The 27,850-nt window shown below is 38.7% G+C and overlaps 3 protein-coding genes across 6 annotated transcripts in view; all 3 read left to right on the top strand.

The window, feature by feature from the left end:
* Positions 1 to 2,455: 2,455 nt before the first annotated feature.
* paqr7a (progestin and adipoQ receptor family member VII, a) lies at positions 2,456 to 8,837 on the top strand. Of its 2 annotated transcripts, none has more exons than XM_074613206.1 (2): positions 2,456 to 2,617; positions 4,651 to 8,837. In XM_074613206.1, the coding sequence occupies exon 2, from the start codon at positions 4,685 to 4,687 to the stop codon at positions 5,747 to 5,749; it is 1,065 nt and encodes a 354-aa protein (XP_074469307.1). In that variant the 5' UTR covers positions 2,456 to 2,617; positions 4,651 to 4,684; the 3' UTR covers positions 5,750 to 8,837. The 2 variants fall into 2 exon arrangements, with proteins under 2 accessions (XP_074469307.1, XP_074469308.1); XM_074613207.1 differs by lacking the exon at positions 2,456 to 2,617 and adding an exon at positions 2,631 to 2,965.
* An 8,809-nt stretch (positions 8,838 to 17,646) lies between these two features.
* sh3bgrl3 (SH3 domain binding glutamate-rich protein like 3) lies at positions 17,647 to 25,434 on the top strand. The gene is made up of 3 exons (XM_074614137.1): positions 17,647 to 17,807; positions 21,198 to 21,365; positions 22,469 to 25,434. Exons 1-3 carry the CDS (start codon positions 17,763 to 17,765, stop codon positions 22,532 to 22,534), a joined length of 279 nt encoding a protein of 92 aa, XP_074470238.1. The 5' UTR covers positions 17,647 to 17,762; the 3' UTR covers positions 22,535 to 25,434.
* Positions 25,435 to 26,366: 932 nt separating this feature from the next.
* The window catches only part of trappc9 (trafficking protein particle complex subunit 9), a 243,960-nt gene continuing 242,476 nt past the window's right edge, over positions 26,367 to 27,850 (top strand). For all 3 annotated transcript variants that reach the window (XM_074614135.1, XM_074614133.1, XM_074614136.1), the window contains exon 1: positions 26,367 to 26,501. The gene's annotated coding sequence lies outside the window, so the exon portion shown is untranslated. The remainder of the gene's footprint in view (positions 26,502 to 27,850) is intronic.

Below are 27,850 nucleotides of genomic sequence, written 5' to 3'. Positions count from 1 at the left end.
GGAACTATACTTAAAAAAAATAATAATAAAAAAAAAAACAGGAAATGTTCTGTATTTGTTTATTGTTTTTTTTAATTTTTTTTTAATTTTTCCCTTTTTTTCCATAAAACAATGAGATGTTTGTAGATTTACAGATATTTGCAGTAATTTAATTAATTAATTAATAAACAAATTATATTTAAAGTTTATTCAAGAACGAGGGTGCTGTAATTTATCAATACAATGTCCACATCCTTTTTGTAAAATAATTAGTGAACTGTTTGTTTAATAATAATAATAATGAATGAAACATTAAGTTTTCTGAATCTGCTCTTTTGTTTTATAGAATAGGATTTTACAGGGCAAACATTTCCAGAAGAATTAAATGTTCAGACGAAGGCTTTGATAATAATAAAAAATAATCATTTAACTAGTTATAATAATGGCCCAAAATAATGTCAAATTGCATAGTTTTAAGTCAAAAACCTTAAAATTGGGGGAGGACCCCCCAAACCCAATATCTCATAGTATCTTTTATTCAGTGTAGAAATGAGAATGTGTCTCTTTATTGTGCTGCATAATATGTAGGAGCATCCTGACTGGGACGCTGCTCCTAAAACCTGAATGAAGAGCTCAACACCTCAGCTCTGCATGCACACCTGCCAGTCTGGCTGGCTGCTGTTGATTCCAGCCTATAGACATCCTGTAATATATTACAGAGTGATGCTGTAGGCTACAAACACAGAAAGCACTATCTACACTATCAACACTAGCAAGTATTAACACTATATACAAACACACCACCTTAACCCTTTAATGTCCCAGTGTGAATATTATTGGAGTATTATAGGCTTACTATAGAAGATGCATAGCCCAAGTATATAGCAATAAAATCACAACTGATTATGACTGACACAGTTTAAAGGTCCCATATCATGCTCATTTTCAGGTTCATACTTGTATTTTGTGTTTCTACCAGAAAATGTTTACATGCTGTAATGTTCAAAAAAAACTTTATTTTCCTCATACGGTCGGCCTGAATATGCCTGTATTTACCCTCTGTCTGAAACGCTCCGTTTTAGCGCATTTCGACGGAATTGCAACGGGATTGCGTTGCTAGGCAACAGCTTGGGTCCATGTGTACTTCCTGTCCTCCGATGTCATTCACACACACTGCAACCAGGAATAACCTGGGACACATTTAGAATGTTTACGTTTAAAATTGTATCAAGGGTCTAAATATTGTATATTCGTGACATCACGAATGGGCAGAAATCATGTCAGCTTGTTTCAAATGCAGAGTTTCTGAAAACGGACTGTGTGTATTTCCCTGTGAATTGACTGTTTCGATACTTTCACGGTATTTATATAGGACTTAAGCCTGCTTTATAATAAAAAAAACATGAAAATCTCACTTTTTTATAATATGGGACCTTTAACATGCTTAAAGAAATAATGAATAATTAGGAATAAGTTGGAAGAGATTGCTGATACCGGCTGATACACACACCAACATGTGAATAAGGGGAGTACTGGCACTTGTTTTTTTTCACTTCAAGTATACAGTACTGTGTATAAGGTATGTGTAAACTTCCGAGCAGATTCACTGACAAAGAATGTTGCAAGAGTTCACACCCACACAGTCTGAATACCTTTCACTGCACGGTGGACGTGATATAGGTACTGTATGGCCATTTGCACATGAACACGCCACTAAACAACTTCCTTTAGCCCACAACTAAAGCCTGAACATCTACAGAAGGCCTTTCTTCTGTATAAATATAAATACATCTGACATGTCTCTGTTTGTCTCTGTTTCTTTCGGTATAGTTTCTTTCTAGACTTTATAGAAAAGCACCTTCTTCCTCCTGAAGCCACCCGGTGTCTAGCAAGATACACACACAGCAGGGTTTCCGGTATCACTTTTCAAAATAAAACACTTATTGACTTTAAATAACCAGGCATCAGCTCCACAAAAGTAAAATTGTGTGCAAGTTATTGCCACCAAAGCTCAGCAATAAAAACATTTTTATTTATGTTTTATCACATTTTAGTTGTTTGACTGTTTTTTTTTTATGTGTATAGGTATTGGCCGTCAGTACATTTCATTATCCTTGTGTGTTAAATGTGTTCTGTTTTTATTGTAAAGCACTTTATAACTATTTTAACATTTTAATTATTTTTTTTAACTTATTTTCAAAACTCAATTTTTTTTAGTAGCCTATTATTATTATTATTAATAATAATAATTAATAATAATAATAAATTTTTTTTTTTATTGATTTAATTTATTTTTATCATTATTAATTTTTATTATTTAAGTCTAATCTGCATGTGTTTATCCACATGGCATATTATTTTGTATATACAGTAACTGCTATTTCGTTGCTATGAACTTGCACATTATGAAAATACAATACAATGGGATGATGTTACAGAAGAGTCTTTTATTTGTGATGGTAAACCCATTTGATTTCCGGCTGTGTTTGAACGTCGTTACATAGCTTGACGTTGTCTTTTTCCTTCACTTCACATAGCAAGATTCAATCTGTTGAATATTTGTGTCAGAGGGCGGAGGAGGAGGAGGAAGAGGTCTTTACAGCTGCGGACACTGAAGGAAACAACTAGAGGCAACAAGGTGGGTCCATTTATATAGTCAGTAAACATGTCAGCTGTGAAAGTGATGCGCACTAAGGTTTAATAAGTTCCGCCTGTCTGTTTGAGGCTGAGGCAGAACTTTAGTGACCTGCCTCGGTCCTACAGTCACAGACCTTCACAGACCTTTACAGTAGCAGACAGGCGATAGACGGGTAAATGGACAGGACTCGGTTCAGTGAAGCCAGATGGAGTCAGTTTGATGGGTTGATGGTTTGATATTCAGCACACAGACAGCAGCATGTTCTTTCCAGAGACAGGGACAGAAAAAAAGGGGCACTAAATTCAAGGAGGGGCCACCTTTTATCCTGCTGTCAAGTTCAACTTAAAGGTACAATATGCAACTATTTACTAAAAAACTATGTTTAGACAATTCTGCCCCTGGTGGTGTCTGTTTCCGCAGAGACCCTGCCCACTGCATGTATTTTCTCTTTTATTCTTATTCTGCAAAGTGGCTTTATGCCACTTAACCTCCTTTATGTAACCTGCAGCCAGTAACAGTGCTCAGGGTCTGCAACCAGTGTCCGAAATGAACTGTTTGACTCACCGGCCAAGGGGACTGGTAGAAAAAAACCCGCCGGCAAAGCATATATTTTACCTGCCAAAATAATAAATTGCCTTTTTTGTGTCCCACATGCATTTGTTTCAGTACATTGCATTGGAATAATAAGTTATGTTGAATACGAACTTAGAGAAGAGGTCAGAGCACAACGTAATCTAAATATATTGACGGTATATTGATTCAAGCCTGAAAACTAGGCTTCGGCGGTATCTATTTTTTTCCATACCTTCCTGACATTTCACCGGGTATAGGCTATTATATACGGTATATGACGGAATTTGTGTAAAAAAGAAAGGAAAGAAAAGCTGAGCAAAGCAGAGGACAGAAGCAGCACACCCAAAATTACACCAAAACGCAGTACAGACTCTCAGTGTAACCGAGTAAAGTTTTTTTGTTACATGACTATTTTGGTACAAACGTATACCCGCCTTTGTTGCGGATAGCCTTCTGAGATTTACTCACCAAATGGAAAATCTACCCGCATTTAGCACTTGGCGGGTGTTAATCTCGGACCCTGTGTGCAGCCCGTTCAGGTGGTCAATTGTCGCTGCTTTGTCACGCCCCTCGGCTTCTGATACCGAGGTACAAGTCCCCCTTTAGCTCTGTTAGATGCAAAGCGGCCGTATTTCACATACATTCCGCATTTTCGACATACATACATAAACTCAGAAAAAAAAGTTTGGAGATTTGTGTTTGGTGGATTATTTCTCTGTTGTTACAATGCAATTTTTACATTGTTGGAAAGCCAACACACATTTTTTAGTTTATTATACCTTTTAAATTTCACCCATTCCTGTTTCACCAGTCATACCAGTTATACTACTACTTGTCCTCCAAACGATGGTTTTCATCAGTCAGTCAGACAAAACAGGAAAGGAGGGATTGCAGCCATTTTTTTCTACATAATTGGTGTTGGTTACTTCTACCCAACTATTTCAACTTTTAATCCATAACTTTTTCACCATTCTTGTACCATATTCTTGAATAGGATTTACGCTGTTGACCTTTTCTGTTATTTTCTCCCATACTACTTGGAGTGGTGTCGCTGCTGCATCCGCAAGTTTTTATCTTCTGTGAAGTGTCTTATTTCACCCATAATGCATTGTGTGACAGGCTAAAGTCAGTCTTACATTAGTCACTAATAGGGAAGCTTTATGTTAAGTCTGACTTAAGTCTGACCTAGTTATATTGAAGACAAAGACTATCTATTTTTATGCAACTGGCCCCTGCTCTCACTTGGTATTACTAGATAATGATAGATTCATCCTTAATGGAGACCTGTATCAGTAAAAAGAATAACTCCAAAGCTATGAAGCTTGTTACATGTTTACCCAACATGTAGATGAAGCCACTCATCAGCATGGTAACATTCTAGACTTAGTTATAACAACATGGCAAACAGACTAACTGAGCTGACGTTGTGGATGTTAACACTTCAAAATCTATCTCTGCAGGATCCCAGTGTGCATCGCTCAGCTACTGTCCGTTATGGCGACCATTGTGATGGAGAGAATCGGGCGAGTGTTCATCAGCCTGCAGCAGATCAGGGAGGTTCCCCGGATGCTGACCGAGGCCGCCCCCTCCATGCCCGGCACCGTGAGAGACACCGAGGTTCCCTCCTACTTCAGGGAGCGCCAGGTCTGCACCGGCTACCGGCCGCTCAACCAAAACTGGCGCTACTACTTCCTGTCTTTATTCCAGCGCCACAACGAGACCATCAACATCTGGACTCACCTGCTGGCCTTTTTAGTTATTCTGGTTAAATTACTGCAACTCGCCGAGACCGTGGACTTTGTTAGTGATCCTCATTCGTGGCCTCTATTGATCCTCGTCCTGTCCTCCTTGACCTACTCGGCATTCAGTGCTGTGGCTCACCTACTGGGTGGCAAGTCTGAGCTGTGTCACTTTATCTTCTACTTTCTGGACTATGTCGGGGTGGCGCAGTATCAGTACGGCAGCGCCATAGCTCACTTTTACTACGCTGTGGACGAGAGCTTGCACAGACACGTGCACGGGATCTTCATGCCCTTGGCCGCCTTCCTCAGCTGTCAGTCATGCCTAGGATGCTGCTACGGCAAGTACTGCAGCCACAGCCTACCGTCGTGGGTGCGTAAGGTGTGTCAGGTGGTGCCTTCGGCGCTCGCCTACATGTGGGACAGCAGTCCCGTGGCTCAAAGACTCCTGTCATGGTCTACAGCCGGCGATGACCCAGCCGTCATCTATCACTTTTGCCAGGTGGCTTTCTTTCTCAGCTGCTCCTTCTTCTTCACCTGCCCTCTTCTAGAACGCTGTTTCCCCGGGCGGTGCGATTTCGTGGGACAGGGTCATCAGTTGTTCCACGTTTTTCTATCTTGCTGCACGCTGTGTCAGATCCACGCCTCCCACCTCGACTACGTGGGCCGCAGGGAGCTGTATACGCGTCTGCACGGGAGCGGCGACGCGGCTCTCTTTGTGGGACTGTACGTTGTCACTTTGGTCGTATGCGCGCTGATTGCTGCCTTCATGCTGAGGAAAGCTAAACGACTACTAGATTTGGAAGCCAAGTCCAAATAATATATTAGTTGTTGAAGGAAGTATATGCAAAAGCATTCATGTGCCTTTACCTTCCAGACTTACTGTTTGATAGAAAGGGAACTAATTATACTGTATGCTGCTGGCTATAAGCAGCATGAAATAAATAGCTGTTGAAGTTTGTTAACGTTTCACTGGAAGTGGTAGATTATAAGAAGGATACACAATGATATTAGGAGTTAGTATTTTGGTACTAATTTGTAGTAGAATTTGTAGAAGCATTCGCAGTATCATAATGTTCATTTATCAGCAAAGGCTGGTTCTTTTTCTATAAATCAAAATCACTGCCTATACCGTATATGACCATTTATAAGATCACTACAGATAATGAAACATGACATGCTGTCAGATTTGTTAAATTGTCCGGTTGTTGGGATTTATTTTTTTTAATCTTTTATCCTACTATACTGGGATAATATGTGGAATAGCATTGAAAATGTGCAAGTATTTATTTTATATATTTTGAAAGTCACTGACTGATTCATGCTGTGGGCCTATTTCACTCCAAACTAATGGCTTTGTGTTTTTAAGTGATAATTATGGAAATGGTTTAAGCCTCTGAGACCCACAATAGACCCATTTTTGTCTCTTTTAGGGGGGTACAGAGGGTCTTTAGGGAGAGATAGCAGGTCAACAGCAGATGTCACATAGAAGTGGTGTACATCATCTGAAAGACTAAGTTGAGATACAGCTCAGCACTGTCTGTCAAGTGCTTCTAGTCATGAATCAGAAACAAACATGAATGAATGAATTATTCAAAATGGCCATGTCAGTTTTTCCTCGCCAAAATTTAGCCCAACTTTGGAGCGTTATTTAGCCTCCTTCCCGACAAGCTAGCATGACATGGTTGATACCAATGCATTCCTAGATTCCTTAGGTTTTCTAGTTTCATATGATATCAGTACCTTCACTCTAGCTTTAAAACTACTAATACTGTACACTGATCACTTCTTGTGGCGACATTTTTCCTAGGCAAAAATCAACTTCATAATTGAACTTCTACACTATAAACTAGTAATGTCTATTTTTTTTAGATCTACAATTTTACAGTGTAATAACAATGTTACATGCGGGGCCTGTCATTGTGCCTTGAGAGACAATTGTTTGCACAGTTTATGTAAACTTTAGCAGAAAGTAGATAGGTGCTTATTGAGTATGACCTTGTGATTGTTACTGTTCTCAACGTCACAGACGCATTTTGTTGTTGTTCTACTATCCCCAAGTTCCCTACATAGCACTTTTACATATATTGATACACTGCCCTTAGACTGTATTTAAGAAAGCTGCATATTTTTTATGAGGGATGTAATATATAATCAAGTCTTAACAATGGATATGTCTTATTTTAGACATGCAGTATACATGACTGTTTTGTATCATGTATAGTATTAGGATGTCAGTAATCACTGTATTGTGTCTTATTGGAAATCTTGATTGTGCCTTTTTGAGGGAAAAGTGAATGTTGGGGGTTACATGAGTGTACTAATTACAGATAAAGGTACCGGGATAATGTATGGGAGATAACAATGCCTACTACTGATGTAAAGACGGTGGGATTGAGTTAAACAAACATCTCTTGAAGACGGATCTGGTCTGGAGGCAGAAATAATCTTTTTTATGAAAGCACAATTTCTCTCATAACCTCCTTGAGTTTTATGTCAAGCTGCAACTAACGATTATTTTCACTGAGGATTATTTTCTCAATTAATCATTTAGCTGTTTAGTTGTTAGTGTTTCTCAAAGACCTCAAATGTCTTATTTTGTCCACAACTCAAAGATATTCATTTTTTTTTTTTCTTAAAAAATTACTCAAACAAATGAATTGATTATCGAAATAGCTGACAACTAATCAATTAATCGATTCAGCTGTAGTGTGTTTTTAAGGGTCTTCGGAAGCTGGAATCAGAGATTTTTCACTTTTTTTCCTTAAAAAATGACTGAAACCGATTAATCGATTAATCACTGCAGCTCTAAGTATCATACAGTAGAACCAGTGGCTATTTAATATACTGTATAAATAGTATATACAGTATATATAGTGTACAGGAAGCTATTGTAGAGTTGAATATATATCCAGAAATACAAATAAATACAGATAACTGGAAGTTATAATGATACAAGGGGCAATGAGCACTAGTGGTTGCAGCAGTGATATTGCAGTAATGGAAAGCAAATTAAATATTTCTATATCAGACGCTTTAACCATTATATAGCTATAACCATAAATTGAACTTAACATACAACATTTTATTTTCTTTCTCCAGATTAGTTTTTAACAGTAATGCAACTAACGATAACTTTCATTGATGATTATTTTCTCGATTAATCGATTAATTGTTTGGTCTATAAAATGCCAGAAAATGGTGAAAAATATCAATCAGTGTATCTCAAAGCCCAAGATTACACCTTAGAATGTCTTAAAGTGATGAGCTGGAATCAGTGAATTTTGACTTTTTTTTTTACTTAAAAAATTACTCAAACCATTTAATCGATTATCAAAATAGTTGGAGATTAATTTAATAGTTGACAACTAATCGTTTAATCGTTGAAGCTCTAGTTTCATGTGTGCAACGCTGACTAATGATCGGGTGATCAAATTCTCTTTTCACTATACTTTCGCCGTGAGCAACTCAAATATCAAACATGTCTGAAAGTCACTGAGAGGTTCCAGATGGATGTAAAAAAAGTATTTATCAGGGGCGTGTTGACCTTTGCACACTGTGCAAGAACAGTATGTACATGTTATCTTCATTGTTATCGTTGATATACGGTATATAATGTACATGTAGCCTATACCTCCAAGCCAATACAATAGAGTGTAGATTACCAAACTGTATTTTCAAGTAACATGATGTAATGTTACGCACTGCCTCCGATTAATGTTTGATTAACTGAAACTCCAATTGGGAATTGAGGTCTACCTTATTGTGCCTGTTGATATATTGATATGAAACTAACTGTCGCAGATTTATCTTTCTCAATGCACTTTTATTTTCTCAACATTTTGTAAAACCTGTATGATTTTGTCAGTTTTTCTTGCTCTTGCCAAATGAAATTAATGTCGACCGAACCAATGGCCTCCTGCTTGTGATATCCCCGATCCACCTGCTGTGTAGATATATACATCTTTTATGTTTCCCCCTTTTTACTGCCAGGAAAAAACAACAGCAGCTCCTGTATTATTGTAGTATTATTGCAACCACTGTAATTTCACTAAAAAAACTAAAAAAACTTTAACATCATGACATTTTAAAAACTAAATTATCACTGTTTTTGAGCACTTACTGTATGTGCTAATGCAGCCAAGTACTGTAATCGTTCTTTATGGAAGAAGGCTTGATGCGAAACAGATGGTGTGCCAAATCTGATGGCTGCTTCTCGATGGATGTCTCTCCATGGTTTAATTGGTCTCCATAGCAACCTGTTAAACAGTGTTCCTCTTAGCAGAGCCTCAGCTGTTATTTACATACTGTAAGGATACACTGTGTGTTGGTAATGTGTAAGACCAGCACAAAGTCAATCTGTGCCTGATTGTACTGAGTCCACATAAAAAGTACACCAAGAAACTGAGTTGGGACTATATATGGAAGGGAAGCACGTCCTCTGTAATGGAAGAAAATATATTTTAAAAAACATTACGAGACAATTAAAAATGTCCTTAACCTTCTACATATTACCAATTAGGTGACCCACCGCCATGAATATGTACCATCCATTAAACAGAAGCGGTAAAAGAAAGGGATGCCGTGGTGGCACCTCAGTCCATGTAGGAAAGGTGTGTGATGTGGAGACTACTTGCCTGGTTGGCTATACCCACTTGGAGTTACTTGTTTGTTTGCATTTGTGAAAATAAGTCTGCTGTATGTTCCAATACATGTCCTGTGGCCCTCTCAATTTTCATAGCTTGACTCCTTGTGTGAATTGACAGTGATGCTGGGCTTTGCCCTTTTGTAGAGCCCAACTTAAAGGACCGGTCCATCTGCATTCTTTACATCTTTTTTTAAAAATGGAAACGGCCACTCAGCTGATAGCAAAAATCTGTGACGTAGGTTAAGAATAATGTGAACGCTAGCTGGCTGTGCTAAGTTTGGAAATAACTGAAAGGGTTTTTCTGGGTATTTTTTTCAAGTGATGGTGTAGGTATACTCCCGTGTTCTGCAAGGTAAAATTAGAGATCACTGATCACTTAGAGAGGTAAAATTTTAGATCACTGAATGCAGCTTTAAGTCTTGCGTTCAATTGCAAAAATGTTTTGCTTTTGTTTGGATCCATATAACAGTTGGTGTGTTGGTCCAGTCCAGTTCTTTTGCAGATACTACAGAAAGGAGAGATGATGTGACACTTTTCATGATGCATTTGTTGTGCATTACTCCTTTCAAAAGGGAGAGCTGCGACAGTATCGGCTGCAACCACTAACTGTAACTGCTCTGCCTGGCTGTACTGGGTGAAGCTGTGGCCGTGGATTTGGTTATTGTTTGGATTGCAGCTGCATTTGTGGTCAAATCCATGATGAATGGGGATATGGCTATGATAGCTGTGGGCTGCTGTCATAATAATACATAATACATAATACAGCTCTATCTATTTCCATAGATCAGAAGGAATATTGTGAAGGAACACAAAAGTATTGTGAAAGAGCCTTCTATTATAAATGACAATTCTTACATCATAATGTTGAGATATGCATGCTTTTGCTTTTGTTTCCTGAAAATTGGATGCAAAGGAGCAGATTAAAAAGTGAAAGCAAAAAAACACTAATTTGGAGTTAACACCATTTACAAAAATAAGAGATCTGTGAATGTCTCCTTTATCAGAATCAGGATTGTGTTTTTCTCAGCTGGATCTAGCTCAAATCAGTAAACCTGCTGCCCCCAAGTGGTCAGGAACGTACTGAACTCACAATAGCCGAAGGGCAAGACGACAAGGACCCTCCAGATGCTGTTTGTCAAATCCAACCAGCATGCTGACGCATGAGACGGCTGCAGGGTGGCTGTCTGTTTACACTGTGTTCACACCCGCAGGTTTGTCATACAACAAACAGCTGAGCTGCTGTTTATATGTGTGAAGTGTGAACATCCAAACCATTCTGCTTACAGTGTTGTGCGTTTAAGCTTGCTTAGTGTTTTCCTATTCTATTGACCTCTGGTAAGATCCCTTTTGTTACCAGTTTGTTAATAGACTTTGATTATGTTGCAGTGTGTGCATTATTGTGCTTCTATAATAGAAGATTGTCATCAGCTCACTAGTTCATTGTCTGGGTTGCTGCTGTGGTTGTTAAAGGAATGTTTTGAATTGATAAATACATTTACATGTTTTGTCCCTCCCTGGTCACTATGATTGTGTTTAATGTGGCCAAACTCATGTTTATAATTTGTCTTTTTATTACCAGACTCCTTTCAAGTAAACTATCTCATTTCATGAAGTTAAGTTGCTTACTCATCCAAAGCTGGCCGATTCACAACATTTCAACAATTTCTCCCTGATCTTAAAAAAACCAGTTTGTTACATTACAGGAGATATATTATTAGAAATGGAATATAATATTAATAACTGTTTTCATTAGTGTATAATCACTTGAAACTAAGAATCATTGTTTTCGTTACCCGAAAATTGCAAAAACTCTTGCTGCCTGATGACCTATTCTAACCTTAACCATCTCGTGAGAGTTTCCCAAATTGTGGGTTACCTTCTAGACACAACCTAGAATGAGCTCCTCATATCCTCATAGAGAGCAGGACCTCTTCACGGAGTCCGCCATGTTGGTACCGTGGTACCGCCAGCCGCCGTCTGACTTCCATTGCTCCTAAAGTAGTGTTATTGTGGTAAGGATGACCTCTGAGCGAGGCGAACGGCGTTACCACAGTTTTACACTCGGTGGCTCAGGTTACCACAGTCTTGGAAAGGGAGGAGTGAGTGGAGGGGTGCTCAGTTGGTTGCAATCTGCAACCACACCACTAGATGTCCCCAAATCCTACACACTGTACCTTTAACAGTTTCACATTTATTTTTTCTTGTTTAATTTCTCCCGATCTCAATATCCACATTTGACTTGACTTTGTTATATTCTGTAAGCAGTTGCTGCTGTAACAACCAATTTTTAGGGTCATCATAGGGGCATGGTTCCTTACTATGGTTACACCATCTATTGTATAACCCAGCTCGTTCTCATTCCCAGGGTGTCAAATGCCGATGCTTTGTCATGGCCGTCGGCGTTAGATACCGACGCTTAAGGCACCGTTTAGCGCCGGTATGAGGCGCACCGTGTGTTCCATTAACTATAATGTAATCACCCATCCATGTCAAAATTAAACGCTCAGGGAAAGTGCGTCGGGAGTGTGGTGATGTAGCTTTAAGAGCGAAAAGACACACACCGGGCGGGCGGTACGGGAGGTGGATGGGTCCAACAAACACAAGGCTTTCATCCAGGAGACCGCTGTTCCTGTCCCATGCATTACGTTACAATCAGCTGGTCGTTCATGTCCCCTGTTGACAACATTCGGTGTCATTTTCACTGTACAAACATTGTAGTTTTAAGCCCAACCATGTTGATTTTTTTCCTTAACTTAACTATAGTGGTTTTATTGCCTGACCATAAGCAAGTGTTTTTCTTTACTTCCCAACATTAAGCATGTGTTTCCTTTGACCAAAAAGAGTGACGCCGAGGGGTCTGACAAAGCGTCATTATATGATGAGTTGGGATGGGAACTCGTTGCATATCCTTGATCTGACACTGAAGACTTTTCTATTCCCTGACTAAATTCCATTGAGAGATCTTGCTTGCTTCTCAGATGACAAAGTGAAAATAAATTTCTGCTTCCCCCATGTGTAGATGAATTTATAGGTATTTGAGATAAACACATCAGCAGTGAGACCTGGTTTATTTCCCCCGCCATGAGCAGAGTTGGCTTTCTCCTTCCTGCAGTGCTAAACCTCAGAGGGGATATTGTTCACCTCACTCAGATATATCGACCCTGCTGGCTGGCTCTGCAGGCTGGCTCCAGTCTTACTGTGTACTAGTGTGTACTGGTCCATCCTGCACGGCTCAGTTACTCACTTAAAACCCTGAATCAGCTGAATTATGGCACTGTTGGACTCTCTCCCACATTCCTCCTGTCTGACTCACAATAGAAGGGGCCAGCCTGTTTCCCTTGTGATAAATCCCAAATTACATTTCATCACTGCTCATTAGACTTAATGAGGCTCAAAATACTTTATAGCAAGCAACCCAACCTGGTCTCACAAGAAGGCGTATAAATAGCAGACATTACACGGACATTCTGCGTGTTATGAGGATGCATTTTAGGCTTTTTGCGTTTCATTTGTACGCCGCTTTTCGTGTGTCATTTATACGCCACGCAACAAAACTATAGCAACGTTAGCAGCAAAAAAACTCTTAGGTTTAGGAAAAACGTCATGGTTGGGCTTAAAATAAGTATGTAAACTAAGTAAAATACATATGGAAACAACGTAACATAAGTAAGGAAAACACATCACAAATGTCACTAAAGTTGTGTGTTTGTTGGACCCATCCACCCCCTCACCCACTCGCCATAAGCGGTCTTTCTCGCTTTTTATTCTACATCTACATTATACATTTATGCAGATGTTTTTACATTGCAGTCAGTACAGACTATATGGTGTACAAATGACACGCCAAAAGCAAAAAAAGGCGTTCTTATTGCACGCGTCATTCATACATTTTTGTACAGACATTCATTGTCCCTTGATGATAAGGCACGCTGACTTCCCTGAATAGCACCACCATGAGGTTGACATTTTTAGTTAATAGTGTCATGTCTTGACAACTATTAGATGGATGACCATGACATTTGGCAGAGACCTCCATGGTGCCTATAGACTATGAATCCCAGAGACTTAAGTTGAAACATCTCAACATCTAATGGATGGATTGGCATGTTCTACAGACAATCATGGATGATTTATCAAGTCTTTGGTGATCCTCTGACTTTTTCTCTAACACCACCATGTGGTTGAATATGTGTTTTTTCGGGAAATGTCTCTAACTATTGGATGGATTGCCTTAAAAGTTGGTACAGACATTCATGTCCTCCTCAGGATGAATTGGAACAATGGCCAAGCATCATAGGGAGAGGAAAACACTGAATTTGTCAAAAAAGAAGCCTATTAAAGGGACTGTTTGTAACTTCTTACACGTATAAATCACCCGGGTCGGTGTCCCATGCGCGCTCGCGTGTGGCTACACTGTTCAGACTCTGTCTCCAACACAAACTACACGGAAGCACCAAAACCACAAAGTTCTATCTAGTGAAGCCCGTCTTGCAAAACAGTGTTGGCCGTGGTCAGAGGACGCGGGGGAGACCGTAGCTTTGGTCTCCAGGGCCGGAGTCTCTGCTGTGCTCCTCTGCTCATCTGCCTGCCTGCTTGCCTTCACTCAGCTCGCTCCACCTCACGTGCATGCGCGCACACTACACACTGCAGAAGACTTAGTTTAGCTCTGAGAATATCTAGTGAATGTACAGTGAACGTTTGTGCAGAAATAAATGCTGTAGCAGTTTATCAGTTGTTCTGTACTGTTATTGTTATGCATTGAATATGTATGAAATATCCATGAAATATGTCACTTAGTCAAGGGTCTGCTCAATGAGAGAAAAGGGGTCCTTCATTAACCTTCATTTAACCAGAGTTAAGACCCATTGAGATTAAAATCTCTTTTTCAAGAGCGACCTGGCCAAGAATGGCAGCAGTACAAACAGTTTCATACACGCACATTAAAAAACAATAGATCAGCTCAAAGGTGCCATACTGTAAAAGTGCAGGGAAGCCTATTAAACCTGCAGTAGGCAGAATGTTTTTGGCATCATTGGGCAAACATGTCATAATAAGCTTTCAGCAACTTGTAATTCAAGTGTTATGAGAGATAACTAGACTTCTGCACCTCCTCATGGCTCTGTTTAAAAAAAAAAAAAATCTAGCTCTTGATGGGAGACTTTGACCAATCACAGGTCATTTCAGAAAGAGAGTGTTCCTATTGAGCGTTCCTATTGGCTGTGCTCTGGCTGGTGGGCGGTGCTTGGTATTCCCTCAACTGATCTCAACATGGCTGCCGGGTCACAAACGTTCTCATTTTACAGCTAAACAGTACACGACAAGATGTTTCTGAAAACATTTGAGGCGAGAAATTACAGTAACAGAATATTGATTCATATTTGATCAGGGCTTCCGGGATATAGTGACCGTTTTATATAAATAACTTTTTTTAATCATATTTACTCCACTTCTACCACTGCAGCTGATATCGGCTACACCAATAACTTTCAATATACATAGCCCGTAGGCATGTGACTTCTTGTTTGCTTCTTATTGTATTTGACTCCCAAAACCTAACACTGCGAGGCAGATGTGACCATATAAGTACAAATGTTTTGTGCCATCGTAGTTTCTTCTTCTTCTTTGGTGTTTATTGGTGGTTGGCAAATCATCTTAGAGGTGCATTACCGCCAGCATCTGGACTGAAGTGGGGAACAGGAGATTGTGCAGAAACAGAATAAAATAATAAAAAAATAAAATAAAAAAAATAATAATAAAATAACAATAATAATAATAATAATAATAATAATAATGAGGAAAACTCTAGATTAGTTTAACTAAATCAGTTTCTCTTAAAAACTGAATAATTTCACAGTATATATGTTATCTGCTGTATTCCCCAATAGACCTGACAATGAAAAGTCCTGATGTTTTGCCTTCCTTAGTGACTGTAAAAGGTGATTCCTCTGGATACTGTAATTCCTGCAGTGTATCAGTACATGTTCAACAGTTTCTGGTTGATTACAATATGTGCATTTCCCAGTTTATGTTTTTGTCACATCCGACTTTGTAGGGTTTTCTCTTGTTTTGAAAAATGTATGTCAGCTAACATTACTGCCGAGCAGGTGAAATATAGAGTGATATTGTGGTTTTAGCTGACGTGTGTCGTCTCACTGTTTTTAGCGATGCTCGTTCATGTCTATGTAGAGCGAGCACAAGCGCGAGCAAGAGGCTGACTTTCGTTGTCTTAACGGCCATAGGTGTTGCTGTTAACAAGCAATTTCTGATTCTTACAAAGAGTCCCTTTAATCATATTTGCTCCATTTCTACCACTGCAGCTTTAGGGAAAAGGGTTGGGAACCACTGATATCGGCAACACCAATAACTTTCAACATACAGTACATAGCCCATAGGCATGTGACTGTTTTTGAACCATGTGAATTAGCTCATTTTTGCCCCAGGGCCTTAAACAGGTTACTGCATGTTTGCTTCTTACTGTATTTGACTGATACAGATGTTTTTGTCACATCAGACTTTGTACAGTTTTCTCTTGTTTTGAAAATGTTTATGTATATGTATATGTTAGACTATACAACATAACAAAAAAATAAATGAATAATATACAGTGCAGGAAGAGGCAAAAAACCCACTCGTCTCCTCTGCCTGCTTGCCTTCACTCAGACAGCGCGCGCGCGTCCTCGCTGTCTTGCTCCACCTCTAGACGTGATCGCGCGCTCACTACACACTCCAGGAGAGTTAGTTTAGCTCTGAGAATATCTAGTGAATGTAAAGTGGACGTTTGTGCAGAAATAACTGCTGCAGCTCCTCCAGACCAACAGAGGTTTTCCGTGTCTTGTGAAGTGACGAAGCTCCGCAACGAGACACGTTATCGCCTCCGACCGGGTGCCGGTGTCTCCCTGCAGGTGCAGTCGGGAGACACCGGCACCCGGTCGGGGAGGCGATAACGTGTCTCTCTGCGGAGCTCCGTCACCGACCCGCTTTTCCTGCTTAGCCTCTGGAGAGTGAGACAACGGAGGCTGAGCAGGAAAAGCCAGCAGTGATTCATGGAGAGACCTTCGTCTGGTCAGCTAACATTACTGCCAAGCAGGTGAAATATAGAGTGATATTGTGGTTTTAGCTGACGTGTGTCGCCTCACTGTTTTGAGCGATGCTCGTTCATGTATATTTGGAGTGCGTGATCCCGACGCTGACTTAACGGCCACAGGTGTCGCTGTTGACAAGCAATTCTGAAAGTTACAAATAGTCCCTTTAAGCGACTTTTGAAACATTTGACAGATGAGCAGTTTATTGATAGATGTGAAAAGCTACTCCATAATTTGGTTCCCCTAAATCTCATTGAAAATTGACCTCTACTAGTGAGGAATTTAGGAAGATGAAGATCTAGAGCAGCTATTCTCAACCAGTGGGCCGGGGCCCACTGGTGGGCCTCAGAGAGCCACCCAGTGGGCCGCGAAGGTGCTGCCTAATGTTTAGATTAACCGCTATTCTGTATTTCAGAGGTTATAGCGGGCTCACTTTTAAAGCTAGAGTGAAGATACTGGCATCATATGAAACTAGAAAAACCTAATGAATCCATTTTTACCAACCATATCATACTAGCTTGTCGGGAAGGAGGCTAAATAACGCTCCAAAATTACGCACAATTTTGGTGAGGAAAAACTGCCATGGCCATTTTCAAATGGGTCCCTTGACCTCTGACCTCAAGATATGTGAATGAAAATAGGTTCTATGGGTACCCACGAGTCTCCCCTTTACAGACATGTATGTCACAGATACAGTGACGCAAAATTGAGCAATTTTTGAAACAAGTAAAAGTGTATGGTGAGGAAATATGACCCTGAATACTTTGGAATCATAATGGCAGGAAGTGATGGGTGAGGGTAAGCTGAATATGTATGTGGGTGATTACACCTGACAGTGGCATAACACATATTTACAGGCCAGTTTGTTATTTTTTTGGGAAGGTGTTCCTCGGAAATTAACAATCGGAAGTGGGCCTCGAGTTACAAAAGGTTGACAACCCCTGATCTAGAGATTGAGTAAGAATGGATGTATGTCTTTTATTTTGAAAACACTGATAAACTTCCGGTGGCTTTTACGTCGGTAACGGTTGAGCTTGACGCAGAAACCGTTAAAGCTAACTGAGCAGCAGATACTCTACAGGAGGAGAAGGACCTGCAGCAACATGGGGATCAAACTGTACTACACCACCGTTACTGCCTCACGGACGGTGAGTCAAGGGGCCGTCATTTAAACTTAACGTTATTGTTTGTGTGTTTTGAGCTCCGGTGGCAGCAGCTAAAGCTAACAATGCTCCGTCCAGCAGCCTCTCAGTCGACCAGTGATCCGCTTCCTCCTCACTAACGGTACCAGAGCAGCGGGCCTCTATGCTAGTGTATATCAGTATTACTGTGACGTCAGCGTTAACAGGTTGTAGGCTTCATGAAGAGGAAAGTTAGCAGCTGTAAATGTGACAACACTAAACATAAAGGACGTGCAGAGACGAGCCAGGAGGCATGAGTCCACCTCGTTTCAGGGATCTTGGTTTTTGTATCGAGCATGTTTGGCTAACCTTAGCTTTTTTTTGCAGATATTTCTTTTCATAATATATAATATGGACTTTATTATTATTAATCCTAAACAGTAACACTGTCATTGTGTCATTTAGGTACATAAGGCTGTAAAGTGTAACCACCATATGTATCCACTTCCTGTGTACGCCAAACTTAATGTAAAAATCTGTCACTTTAAGGCTGCCTTGGTTATGGCGACTATACATTATAATGTTGAGGCCTTTTTATAATCAATATGCATTTATCACTTTTGCATACATCAAATGCACAAAACCATTTGTTCTAAAGGAATTTCATAATTTGTCAGTGGCACACAATACGATATGATACGATACGATACAACTTTATTTGCACTGAAATTCATTTTGCACCCATAGGCAGCTCAGTTTGAGAAAAAGTACACATACAACAGACATACTGTTACCATAGACAGACAGACAGACAAGTAGGACCCATCAGACAAAAAACAAAACACATCACCATTATTCATACTTAACCCATTACAAAATTACCATCACTCCTCTGGATTTACATGTCTTTAGCAGCACATTCATTATTATATAGCAACAAGATGGACTGATTGACAAAAGCGTTCTTCAGCCTGATGCGGTTAAATGTAGGGACTCTGAATCGCCTCTTGGAGGGCAGGAGTTGATATTCCCCATTTAAAATAAGGGATCAGAAGTGATGCTGTTGGCCAGTCTGAGTATACTCTTGTTGTGAGCTGCTTGAAAGGAGGCTGTCACAGGATGGCCAATGTTCTTCGCGCAGATTTTGATTTGGCTATAAAGTTTAGTTTTACAGATATACTACTGAGCCAGGCTGTGCTGCAGTACAACAGGACAATCTGAATCACTTAACTGAAAAATAGAAAAACAATCTGGCTCCAAATGATCTGAGTCTGCGAAGAAAGTAAATGTGCTGCTGTATCTTCTTACAAGTAAATTCAATGTGAGGGTTGACACATGACACTCAACCTTCTTTTTTCCAGTTACTGTAAGCAAGCATGAGAACTAGTACTAAAATCTGAGAAGTAACTTAAATAAGAGCTGCCTGGTAGTTTATATGTGAGCCGAATTGAGCAGTAGACCTTTGAATACAGGGAAAGTCAGACGTTTATATTATTTGATGTATGTGTTAGTTGAAAAGCAGGATAATATTTTTAATAGTTTGACTTTGTAATGGAAGTTTTGCTCCATATTTCCATAGAATATATATTAGGATGAATCGATTGGAACAGGTTGACATCCAGACTATCTGCAGACATCAATAACGTTGTAAAAACACATCCTTTGTAGGAATATTGTTTGAAAGTATGAAAACAGTGTAAGGCAAAGCACAGGGCCAAACATCTGGTACCTATTAGGTGTGAGGAATTCATCATGTAGTAAAAAAAAAAAAAAAGTTTTGTGACGTGCACTAGCTTTTAACCCTCTCATGTGCAGTAATGCTGCTAGATAACCAGGTTTGCTGATGAAGCCTTTCAGAGGAAGATTTTGACTGCTTACATGCAACTAGCGCCCAGTCTACTGGCTTCAACACCTGATGCACAACCATATTATTCTCCTTTCAATGCATTTCTCTCTCATTTTTCATATAAACAGAGATCCGAAGGTGAATTTTAAATAATTTGAGATGAGATAAGGAAAATCAATTCAATATTTTAATGTATATGCAGTAGCCATTTGTCAGAAAAATCTAAATAAATCAAAGGGCCACTGACGCACCATGGGTATGTGGTATACGCAGGCAAAGTAGTCCATTGTCCATGCAAAGTTTCTGTGTTTCTTATGATTTATTTATCCAAATCATAGCTGTCACGACCTCTCTTGCCCTGGTAAAAAAAAAACATACCAGCCACAAAAAGTCCCATCACAGCATGTCACAAAAAGAAAAAAAGTCATAGGTCAGTATGTCACAAAAAGTCACTGCATATAATAAAAAGTTACAAAAAATCCCAGCCAGCCACCTAGGTGCATGCTGGTCCTCTACCCGCCTACCTACATATGTAACCACGGGTGCCTACAGTGTTACCCAATTCATAAACAAAACAACATACTAATTACGCAAAAAACTTAATATACTAAACAAGAAAAATGTTAAACTAAAGAAATAACTAGCAAAAGAAAGCACTATCAAAATTTAATCTAAATAAAGTAGACATCTAGAATATTAAATCAAGCAAATACTACTTATTAGTAAAACAACAATTTAAAAAAAAACTAAAAATAAATGGCTCCTTCGGTATGTATATGTAATATTGAACATATTTTTTTGTTTATTTCGCAAGACCATCCCTCCTATTCCAAAATGAATACATGCCCAAGAAACTAAAGCACCTATAAGAATATATCGCATTAAAATATAAATCCCTTTTTGTTATTCACTTTTTTATTGTTTTTGTGTTTAAGTAAACTTTGAAATTTGTTCCCTCTGTTAATACATCTTTTGAATTGTTCTGCAATGGTATCCATTTCTAGGTTTTCCTCTCTATACCACTCGGTTGGCTCAGACATAAATATCTTACTTGAAAGTCATATTTCAAATGTAATTGCTCCCTTTGAAAATCTTCAGTTTTAGTTACTTTGTCAACCTCTATAACTTTGTTCTTTACACGATTCAGGGAAGCTTTTAACTGCCGAGTCTGTAAAAACAACTCTCCTTACAACACTGGTCTTACAACAACTATGCCAGCTTGTTTCCTGTTAGTGCAGTGCTTGGGTGTGGTCACTCTTTCGAAACTCCCCTCCCAACTTCCTCAGTCGCCCAAAAAGATAGCAGAGCGTTCACGGGGTCTATTAATCATCAAACCAGGAGCCAGATAAAGCCACTGCTTTTTAAAGGCACAGCCTCAAAAAGTAAATTCTATCACAGCACTATGCCTTGAAAAATGCCTAAATGTCCCTGCCCTTGAGGAGGAATAGTATTACAAGGTTTATTTTGAACAAAGTTGTGTGATGGCCCTCGTCTGCTTGTTGTTTATCACGCTGACTAACAGCATGCCGGCCAGTATGAGTAAATTGCTGTTGGGTGCTGTTGTTTTTCAGGTAAAGTCTCAACAGGCAGAAATGATGCGAATCCTTGAAAGTAAAAGCATCCAGTACGAGCTCATCGACATCTCTGTTGGCGTGGAGGTACGTGACGAAATGAGAAACAAAGCAGGGAAGCCCGCTGCAGTCGCTCCCCAGCTCTTCAATGAAGACCAGTACTGTGGGGTGAGCAAAGCACATACACTTTGCACACATTTAAAAAAAAAAAAACTCTACAGCAGTGCAGTCGTATGATAATTTAAGATAGGGCTGCACAATTAATCGAATATTGATCGCGATCACAATTTTGGCTTCCCACAAGTAAATGAACATGATGGACTGCAATATTGACGTTTTAAAATGCGTGTTCTGCTCATAGAAAACGCTGCAGCATATCAAATCAAGCGCTTCCTAAACTAACAGCCAGACATCTGGCAAATGTATTAATGATTAAAGTTAAAGCATAAAATTGTTTATCTAGCTCTTATTGTTGCGAATTTTACTCTCAGAGTGCACCAGATTGAAGAATTGAACTTTTCATATTGCAATATATATATATATATATATATGCAATATTTTTTTCTACTATATATATATATAGTAGAAAAAAATATTGCAGTTTTTTCCACCATCGTGTAGCCTCTAATTTGTACATTAAAAGGAATGTAGCACAGCATGGAAGTGAAAACAGTGCCCTGCTTTTTATTTCAATGTGAAAGTGCAATAAAATATGTTGTCGCTAAAATCGATGAATAATCGTGATAAATAATCGTGATATCAATATTGATCAAAATAATTGTGATTATCATTTTGGCCATAATCGTGCAGCCCTAATAGTATTGTATATTTTTAACCGCCTCACATTTTATAGCGCAACTGTATGGAGGACCACAACATGACCACAAGTGACCGTTCCTCTTTCCACCCTCCTTTCAGCAAAAACTAGCAGACAGTGTTAACATGTTATAGACTGTGTATTTTGTTTAGGCTACTATCTGCTGGTTAACTGAAATGTCAGAAAAAAAATGTAATATATTCACTCCAGTAATATAATCACAACTTACCCCATGTTTCAAAACCCCCACCCCCAATTTGTTCACTATTAAAAGATGCAGTTTTTTATATAGAACTTCCTTAGCTCAACTTCCCTTGGAAAATTTGGGGAAATTTACCAGAAATTTTCCGACTCTTTGCAGCCCTAGTCATGGTCTTTATTTTTAGCTCTACAGCTATCATATTAGCATGTCTTTGTTTTCTTGTTTGCTGATTGACACTTCTCCTCTCCACAGGACTATGACATGTTTGCAGAGGCGGTGGAAGCAGATTCAGTGCAACAATTTCTGAAACTGGCCTGAGGAAAGCGGAGCGTGATTCTCCATCTTACCCCCATTCCTCCACCCACCCTGTGCCCTGATGGAGGCCCTTTATCCAGTCTCTCTCTCTCTCTGCACCACTGGCAGTATCTACTCACTTTCAATGCCATAATGAAAAATGCCAAATATCTCGTATCTAACCAATCAGAAGACACACATTCCCCCCTACTGCACCATTAGACTCCTTCTTAAGCTGTTTTTTCTGTTCTTTTCTTTTGATTTATTTCCTTCTCTTAGTCCAATACGAATCAATGGGGTGTCTAAATGTGCGGTAATTAGGTCGACTAATCTTGGCAGCGGCCACATGATCACTGGAGATTAAGCTAATCCACTGGATGACAACATTCAACCCAGAATCTTCCTGATCCTCTGCAGACCAAACACACAATCATCACTCAGTCTTAACTACTTTGTCGTCTTTTTCTGTAGCCTTCAAGTTCCTATGTTGTACATGACTGCACACTATTTGTACTTCACATGGATGCAAATGCACACAGACGTAGCAAGGACCGTAATGTCCTTAAACCCAATTAATTATAAGAATTAGAGCAGCTAAAAGATGCCTTTTTTGGCGTGGACAGCTTTTTTTAATTTTGGTCCATTGGTCACCTTATGCAGTATATGACACAAGGTTCGGTTCTGAATTGGAAACCCACTGTAACACACTGAATTCCTGTGCTCATCTGACCTGTTTTTGAGGGGTGATAATGCCACCAGAACTCACAACTAGGGCTGCCACTATCGATTATTTTCACTGTCTGGCGATTATTTTCTCGATTAATCGATTCATTTTTTGGTTTATAAAATGACCAATCAGTGTTTCCCAAAGCCCAGGATGACGTCCTTAAATGTCTTGTTTTGTCCACAATCAAAGTTGTTCAGTTTACTGTCAAAGAGGAGTAAAGAAACCAGAAAATATTCACATTTAAGAAGCTGAAATCAGAGAAGTTTGACTTTTCTTTTCTTAAAAAATTACTCAAACTAGTATGATAAATAATCAAAATAGTTGGCGATTAATTTAATAGTTGATAACTCATCAATTAATCGTTGTCATGTGCACTTTTGGACAAATATTAAAAATACAAATTGCTTGAATAAGCCCACAAACTAATACTTGTCTGTGACACATTAGAGGTACCCTGAACAAACAAAAGTTATGTTTACATTTAGATGCGTTGCTCTTGAGGTCTACCAAACGTCTTAAGTGCATTTCATTCCTTACGTTTGCAAAGATGATTAAAACAAATAAATATATATATATATATTTTAAATCGTGCATTGTTTACATCCATGTTTGCTAGCATGCAGTCTTCTTCCTGGCAGGAGTGTGTATTGCCTGTGTGCACAATACAAAGAAAACGGGGAGAAAAATGTTGGTCCATAGCGCTACTAGTGGTCAAAAACTCAACAGGGTACCTTTAAGCTAAAGTTGTGGAAATGTCTAACAAAGATTAGGCCAGATATGTTATTAACACAAAAAGGTATCAATGTATATTACCATCAGGCCCAGTGTCTTTTATTAATACTACTTAATAATACAACCTAAGAAATCAGTCAGAACTCCGAAATCGTTCACACTCTGGCTTTAAATTATCATTGGTGACCAGCTGTAGCTACCATTTAGTACACTGAGGTCGTGCCCCGTGTATTGTTTAACATACTATAATTGAAATTTACACATGGTGGCCATACATTGTGGCTATTAAATAGGCTGATTCCAGTAATCTATGTATTTACATTTTACTACATAGGCCAACAATAAATACCTTCATGTTAGGAATTTTTTTTTTTTTTACATGAAATATAGTTGAACTGATAAAATAATAGTTAAATAAATAGAATATAAAAAATCCAAGTAAATGGACAAATTTACTGGCTGTGCATCAAAACATGTTTAATTTGGGAACCAGACGCTCTCATTAGATATGTGACAATGGTCACCAATGGGCCAAACTTATTAAAAAGGTTGATAATCAGTGGTAGTACAGTTCAGTAGTTAGCTGCTTAATTTAAGCACATTTCACATTTGGTGCCAAGATATATATAAATCTATATAATGCGCTTTGCAGGTGGATTTTCACTGTTGTATTAGCACTTACCTGCCATCTACATTTTCCATGACCTGTATAACCTGTATAACCTGGAAGCTTTATTCCTTGCACCGACGGGTGCTCTGTATTGTTGAGTGACCAGGCAAAAAGATGGCAAACATTTCGAAGGGAGCATTTCATATGTATTGTAACATGTGTGTCTTTAAGCTTTCAACCACATAGCTTTATATTCCTCTTGTTTATTTTATGTTACAGTTTCATTGTCTTTTCCTGGGCATGAAGATGCAGTAATGTGACTATGCACTGAAACCTGCCTCATTCTGAACAAAGATGTAAAGGTCAAAGCTGGTGTGTTTAGATTGACCTGACTCAGTCTTACTAGCCTTAGGGAACAAAAATTAAGGCTTCACATTTATGCGTGTGCATTCATTCAGTTATATATAAATATATATATAATGTTTTGTCTTTTTTAAATCGAGAACAACATGGTTTCCCTCTCTGACTCGTAACATCTTCCAATCCCCACCTGCTTTCAAAATTGTGTTGTTACAGTTTGGGATCGCTGGTGATGACAGCCTTCACACACACAATGTCTGTGCACTGTTTTGTAAGTTGATGGTGGTAGATGTTTGCCTGTTATTGCTGTATATTCACTATGAATCATGTTTTAGACATTCCATGTCTCTCTCTGAGCTCCTGCTTTGCTTTTGGACCAATTCCCCTTGGCCAAAAATTAAGAAGAAAATAGGGAATAAAATGCTGTTGTCTTCCAAGAAGATTGTGAAAAGTGATTTATGGGTGAAAAAAATAATTAAAATGGAGTTGAATCTACATGTGTGGATGATTTTTTTTTATTCATCCATCTTGAACTTCTGATCTGATTATTTAAAATGTGTCATTTTCTATTCATAGTCCTCATTTTAATGAGGAATTTTACAGGATGGCGTGGGGACATTTGCTCACCCACAAGAGGGTCATTTCTAATTTGCAAGTCAGTGGAATATTGTGATCTGATCGCCAGTACAGTCACATGGATGACATCTTCCACACTCTGGGTCTGCAGTGTCAGTGCATTCATAGCGATGTTGTGTGTGAGCTACATATTTTTACTGAACCATTATATACAGACTTTATTATCAATGTGTACGGTATAATGATGGAATGTGACATGAAGTTTGTACACACAGACCTAGTTTGTTGGTCTAAACTTACATGCATAACAACTAGTTTCATGAGTGGCTTCACTCAAACATTCATATAATACATTTATTTAAATTAACATTAAAATCATAGTACATTTGAAAAACAACGTTAATCACAAGGTTTTGCTCAGTTGCAGTACCTCAGTTGTTCTATAGGCAGTGCTGGTGTGACATTGACTTCTACCTATGCAGAAGAAGAAGACAAAGAAGAAGTTGCAGGAAACAAGGATTCTAGGATTTCAAAATAAAAAACAAAACGTGGCATATTTAACAAAGTTGCATATTATTGTCATCTTGTGTGCTCGGAATAAGATATAAAAATGTAATTCCTGTCAAAATGTAAATACTATCGGGTAAAAGGTGGATAGGAAAAATACTGTGTGCATTATCCTATACAACAGCAAAGCGATGAGCACTTTGCCCAACCACACATGATGATCATTTGCTACAAAAACTAAATATTCTCCCAATATCTGTTGATGTGTTCACTAGGAAATGTGGATATGGCTGTGACACAGATAGAGACTACAACAACTAACTAACTGACTGACTACAACTGTATCACAATAAAACACGCTTACTAGAATTGTGATTGTTTTATTCTGAAAAAAGGCCACCGGATGTTCTGCTGTTGTTGCAAACATACTGGTCCAAAGAAGGAAGCTGCACAATTTGACAGGTTACTGCTAAGTTAAGGTGAGTAAACGTTATATTATAAAGGCTTTCATGTGAAATATACATAAAAAGCTCACTGAGCTAATGTGTGCATTAATGACCTGGTTATTTGAGTCTGTGTCGTCACTGTGACTGTCAGAAGCCAAATCATAGGTGAGCTAGCTAAGCTAAGCTAGCTGACACTAATGTTTTGAGACGACAATATAGCTTTAATATAAACTATTTCTCTTTATATACAATTAGCTAATGACACGAGGACTTCTGTTTCGTTACATACCTCATATTCGTCACATTTGACCACTGTAATAATGTTGTCAGCTGCCACATAGAGCTGCCAATGTTTGATGTTTATGTTAGCAGAGACAGCAGCAGGTGTTGGTTTGCTTTTTGGCAAAAGGTAATGCTGAATTTAGAGAGGAAGTTTTAGTTTTTTGGACTATTTAGGAATCTCTGGGATACAGTTTAACAATCCTTTATACATGAGAGACTCCAAGCAGCACTTTAGTCATTAAAAGGCTGTCACACTGAACATGAACACAGCTGATGTTGATATGTGTTAATTAACAGAGATTAACCCACTTCTGCATTGTTTTCATGAGATGTTTTAGAGAGATTCAAGATTCAAGATGTTTATTGTCAAGCCGGTTATACAGGTACAATCGTGTGAAATGCTTTTTGCAGGGAAGCTCCATTAAAATAATAAGTTATATTACAATTATAAAAGGAAATACTTTGTACAAGGGCATATTAAGAACATATACATTAAGAACATATACATATCAGGAAGTATGGATGTACATATATAAGAAATACTTTGTACAAGGCATATTAAGAACATATACATTAAGAACATATACAGTATAAGATATGTTTTTGTGTGAGAAGGTGTCGTATGAATTATCTATTTAAAAGTCTGATGGCCTGGGGGAAAAAACTGTTCCTCAGTCTGCTGGTGTGAGTCTTGGGGATCCTGTATCTTCTACTAGAGGGTAGGAGGGAAAACAGGCTGTTTTGGGGGTGTGTGTTGTCCTTAATGACCCTCAGGGATTTCCTGAGGCACCGCTGGGTGTACAGTTCCTGCAGGCTCTAATTATATATCCTTGCTGATAGTTTTCTACGTTTTTGCCTAGGTTTTGAGATATTTACCCCTAAAATGTCTTCCTCCACCCAAATACAATGAGGGTGAAAGAAATGTCATTTGGCAGTATTGAAAACTTGAATTTAAAAGATTCAACAGCAGTATGTCTTTTCAGAAACAATATCCTGCTCACTCAGAATTTGGGCTGGGAACAGTTTTCATTGGAACAACTTTCTACCTGAAGGGGTTAAATAATGAGTTGTAATAATGAGAAGTTATTGTGGAATCAACT

Source organism: Sebastes fasciatus, chromosome 17 (genome assembly GCF_043250625.1).
Source record: "Sebastes fasciatus isolate fSebFas1 chromosome 17, fSebFas1.pri, whole genome shotgun sequence".
In the NCBI taxonomy this organism is placed as follows: Eukaryota; Metazoa; Chordata; class Actinopteri; order Perciformes; family Sebastidae; genus Sebastes; species Sebastes fasciatus.
The sequence above is the reverse complement of the archived record's forward strand: the minus strand, read 5'-3'. Positions and strand labels throughout refer to the sequence as shown.

Bases quoted from the DNA above. Each gene is read 5' to 3' on its own strand.
- paqr7a (XM_074613206.1), top strand. From the start codon at position 4,685: ATGGCGACCATTGTGATGGAGAGAATCGGGCGAGTGTTCATCAGCCTG.
- sh3bgrl3 (XM_074614137.1), top strand. From the start codon at position 17,763: ATGGGGATCAAACTGTACTACACCACCGTTACTGCCTCACGGACG. The intron at 17,808-21,197 runs GTGAGTCAAGGG...GTTGTTTTTCAG, and splicing joins CCGTTACTGCCTCACGGACG to GTAAAGTCTCAACAGGCAGA. The intron at 21,366-22,468 runs GTGAGCAAAGCA...TCCTCTCCACAG, and splicing joins ATGAAGACCAGTACTGTGGG to GACTATGACATGTTTGCAGA.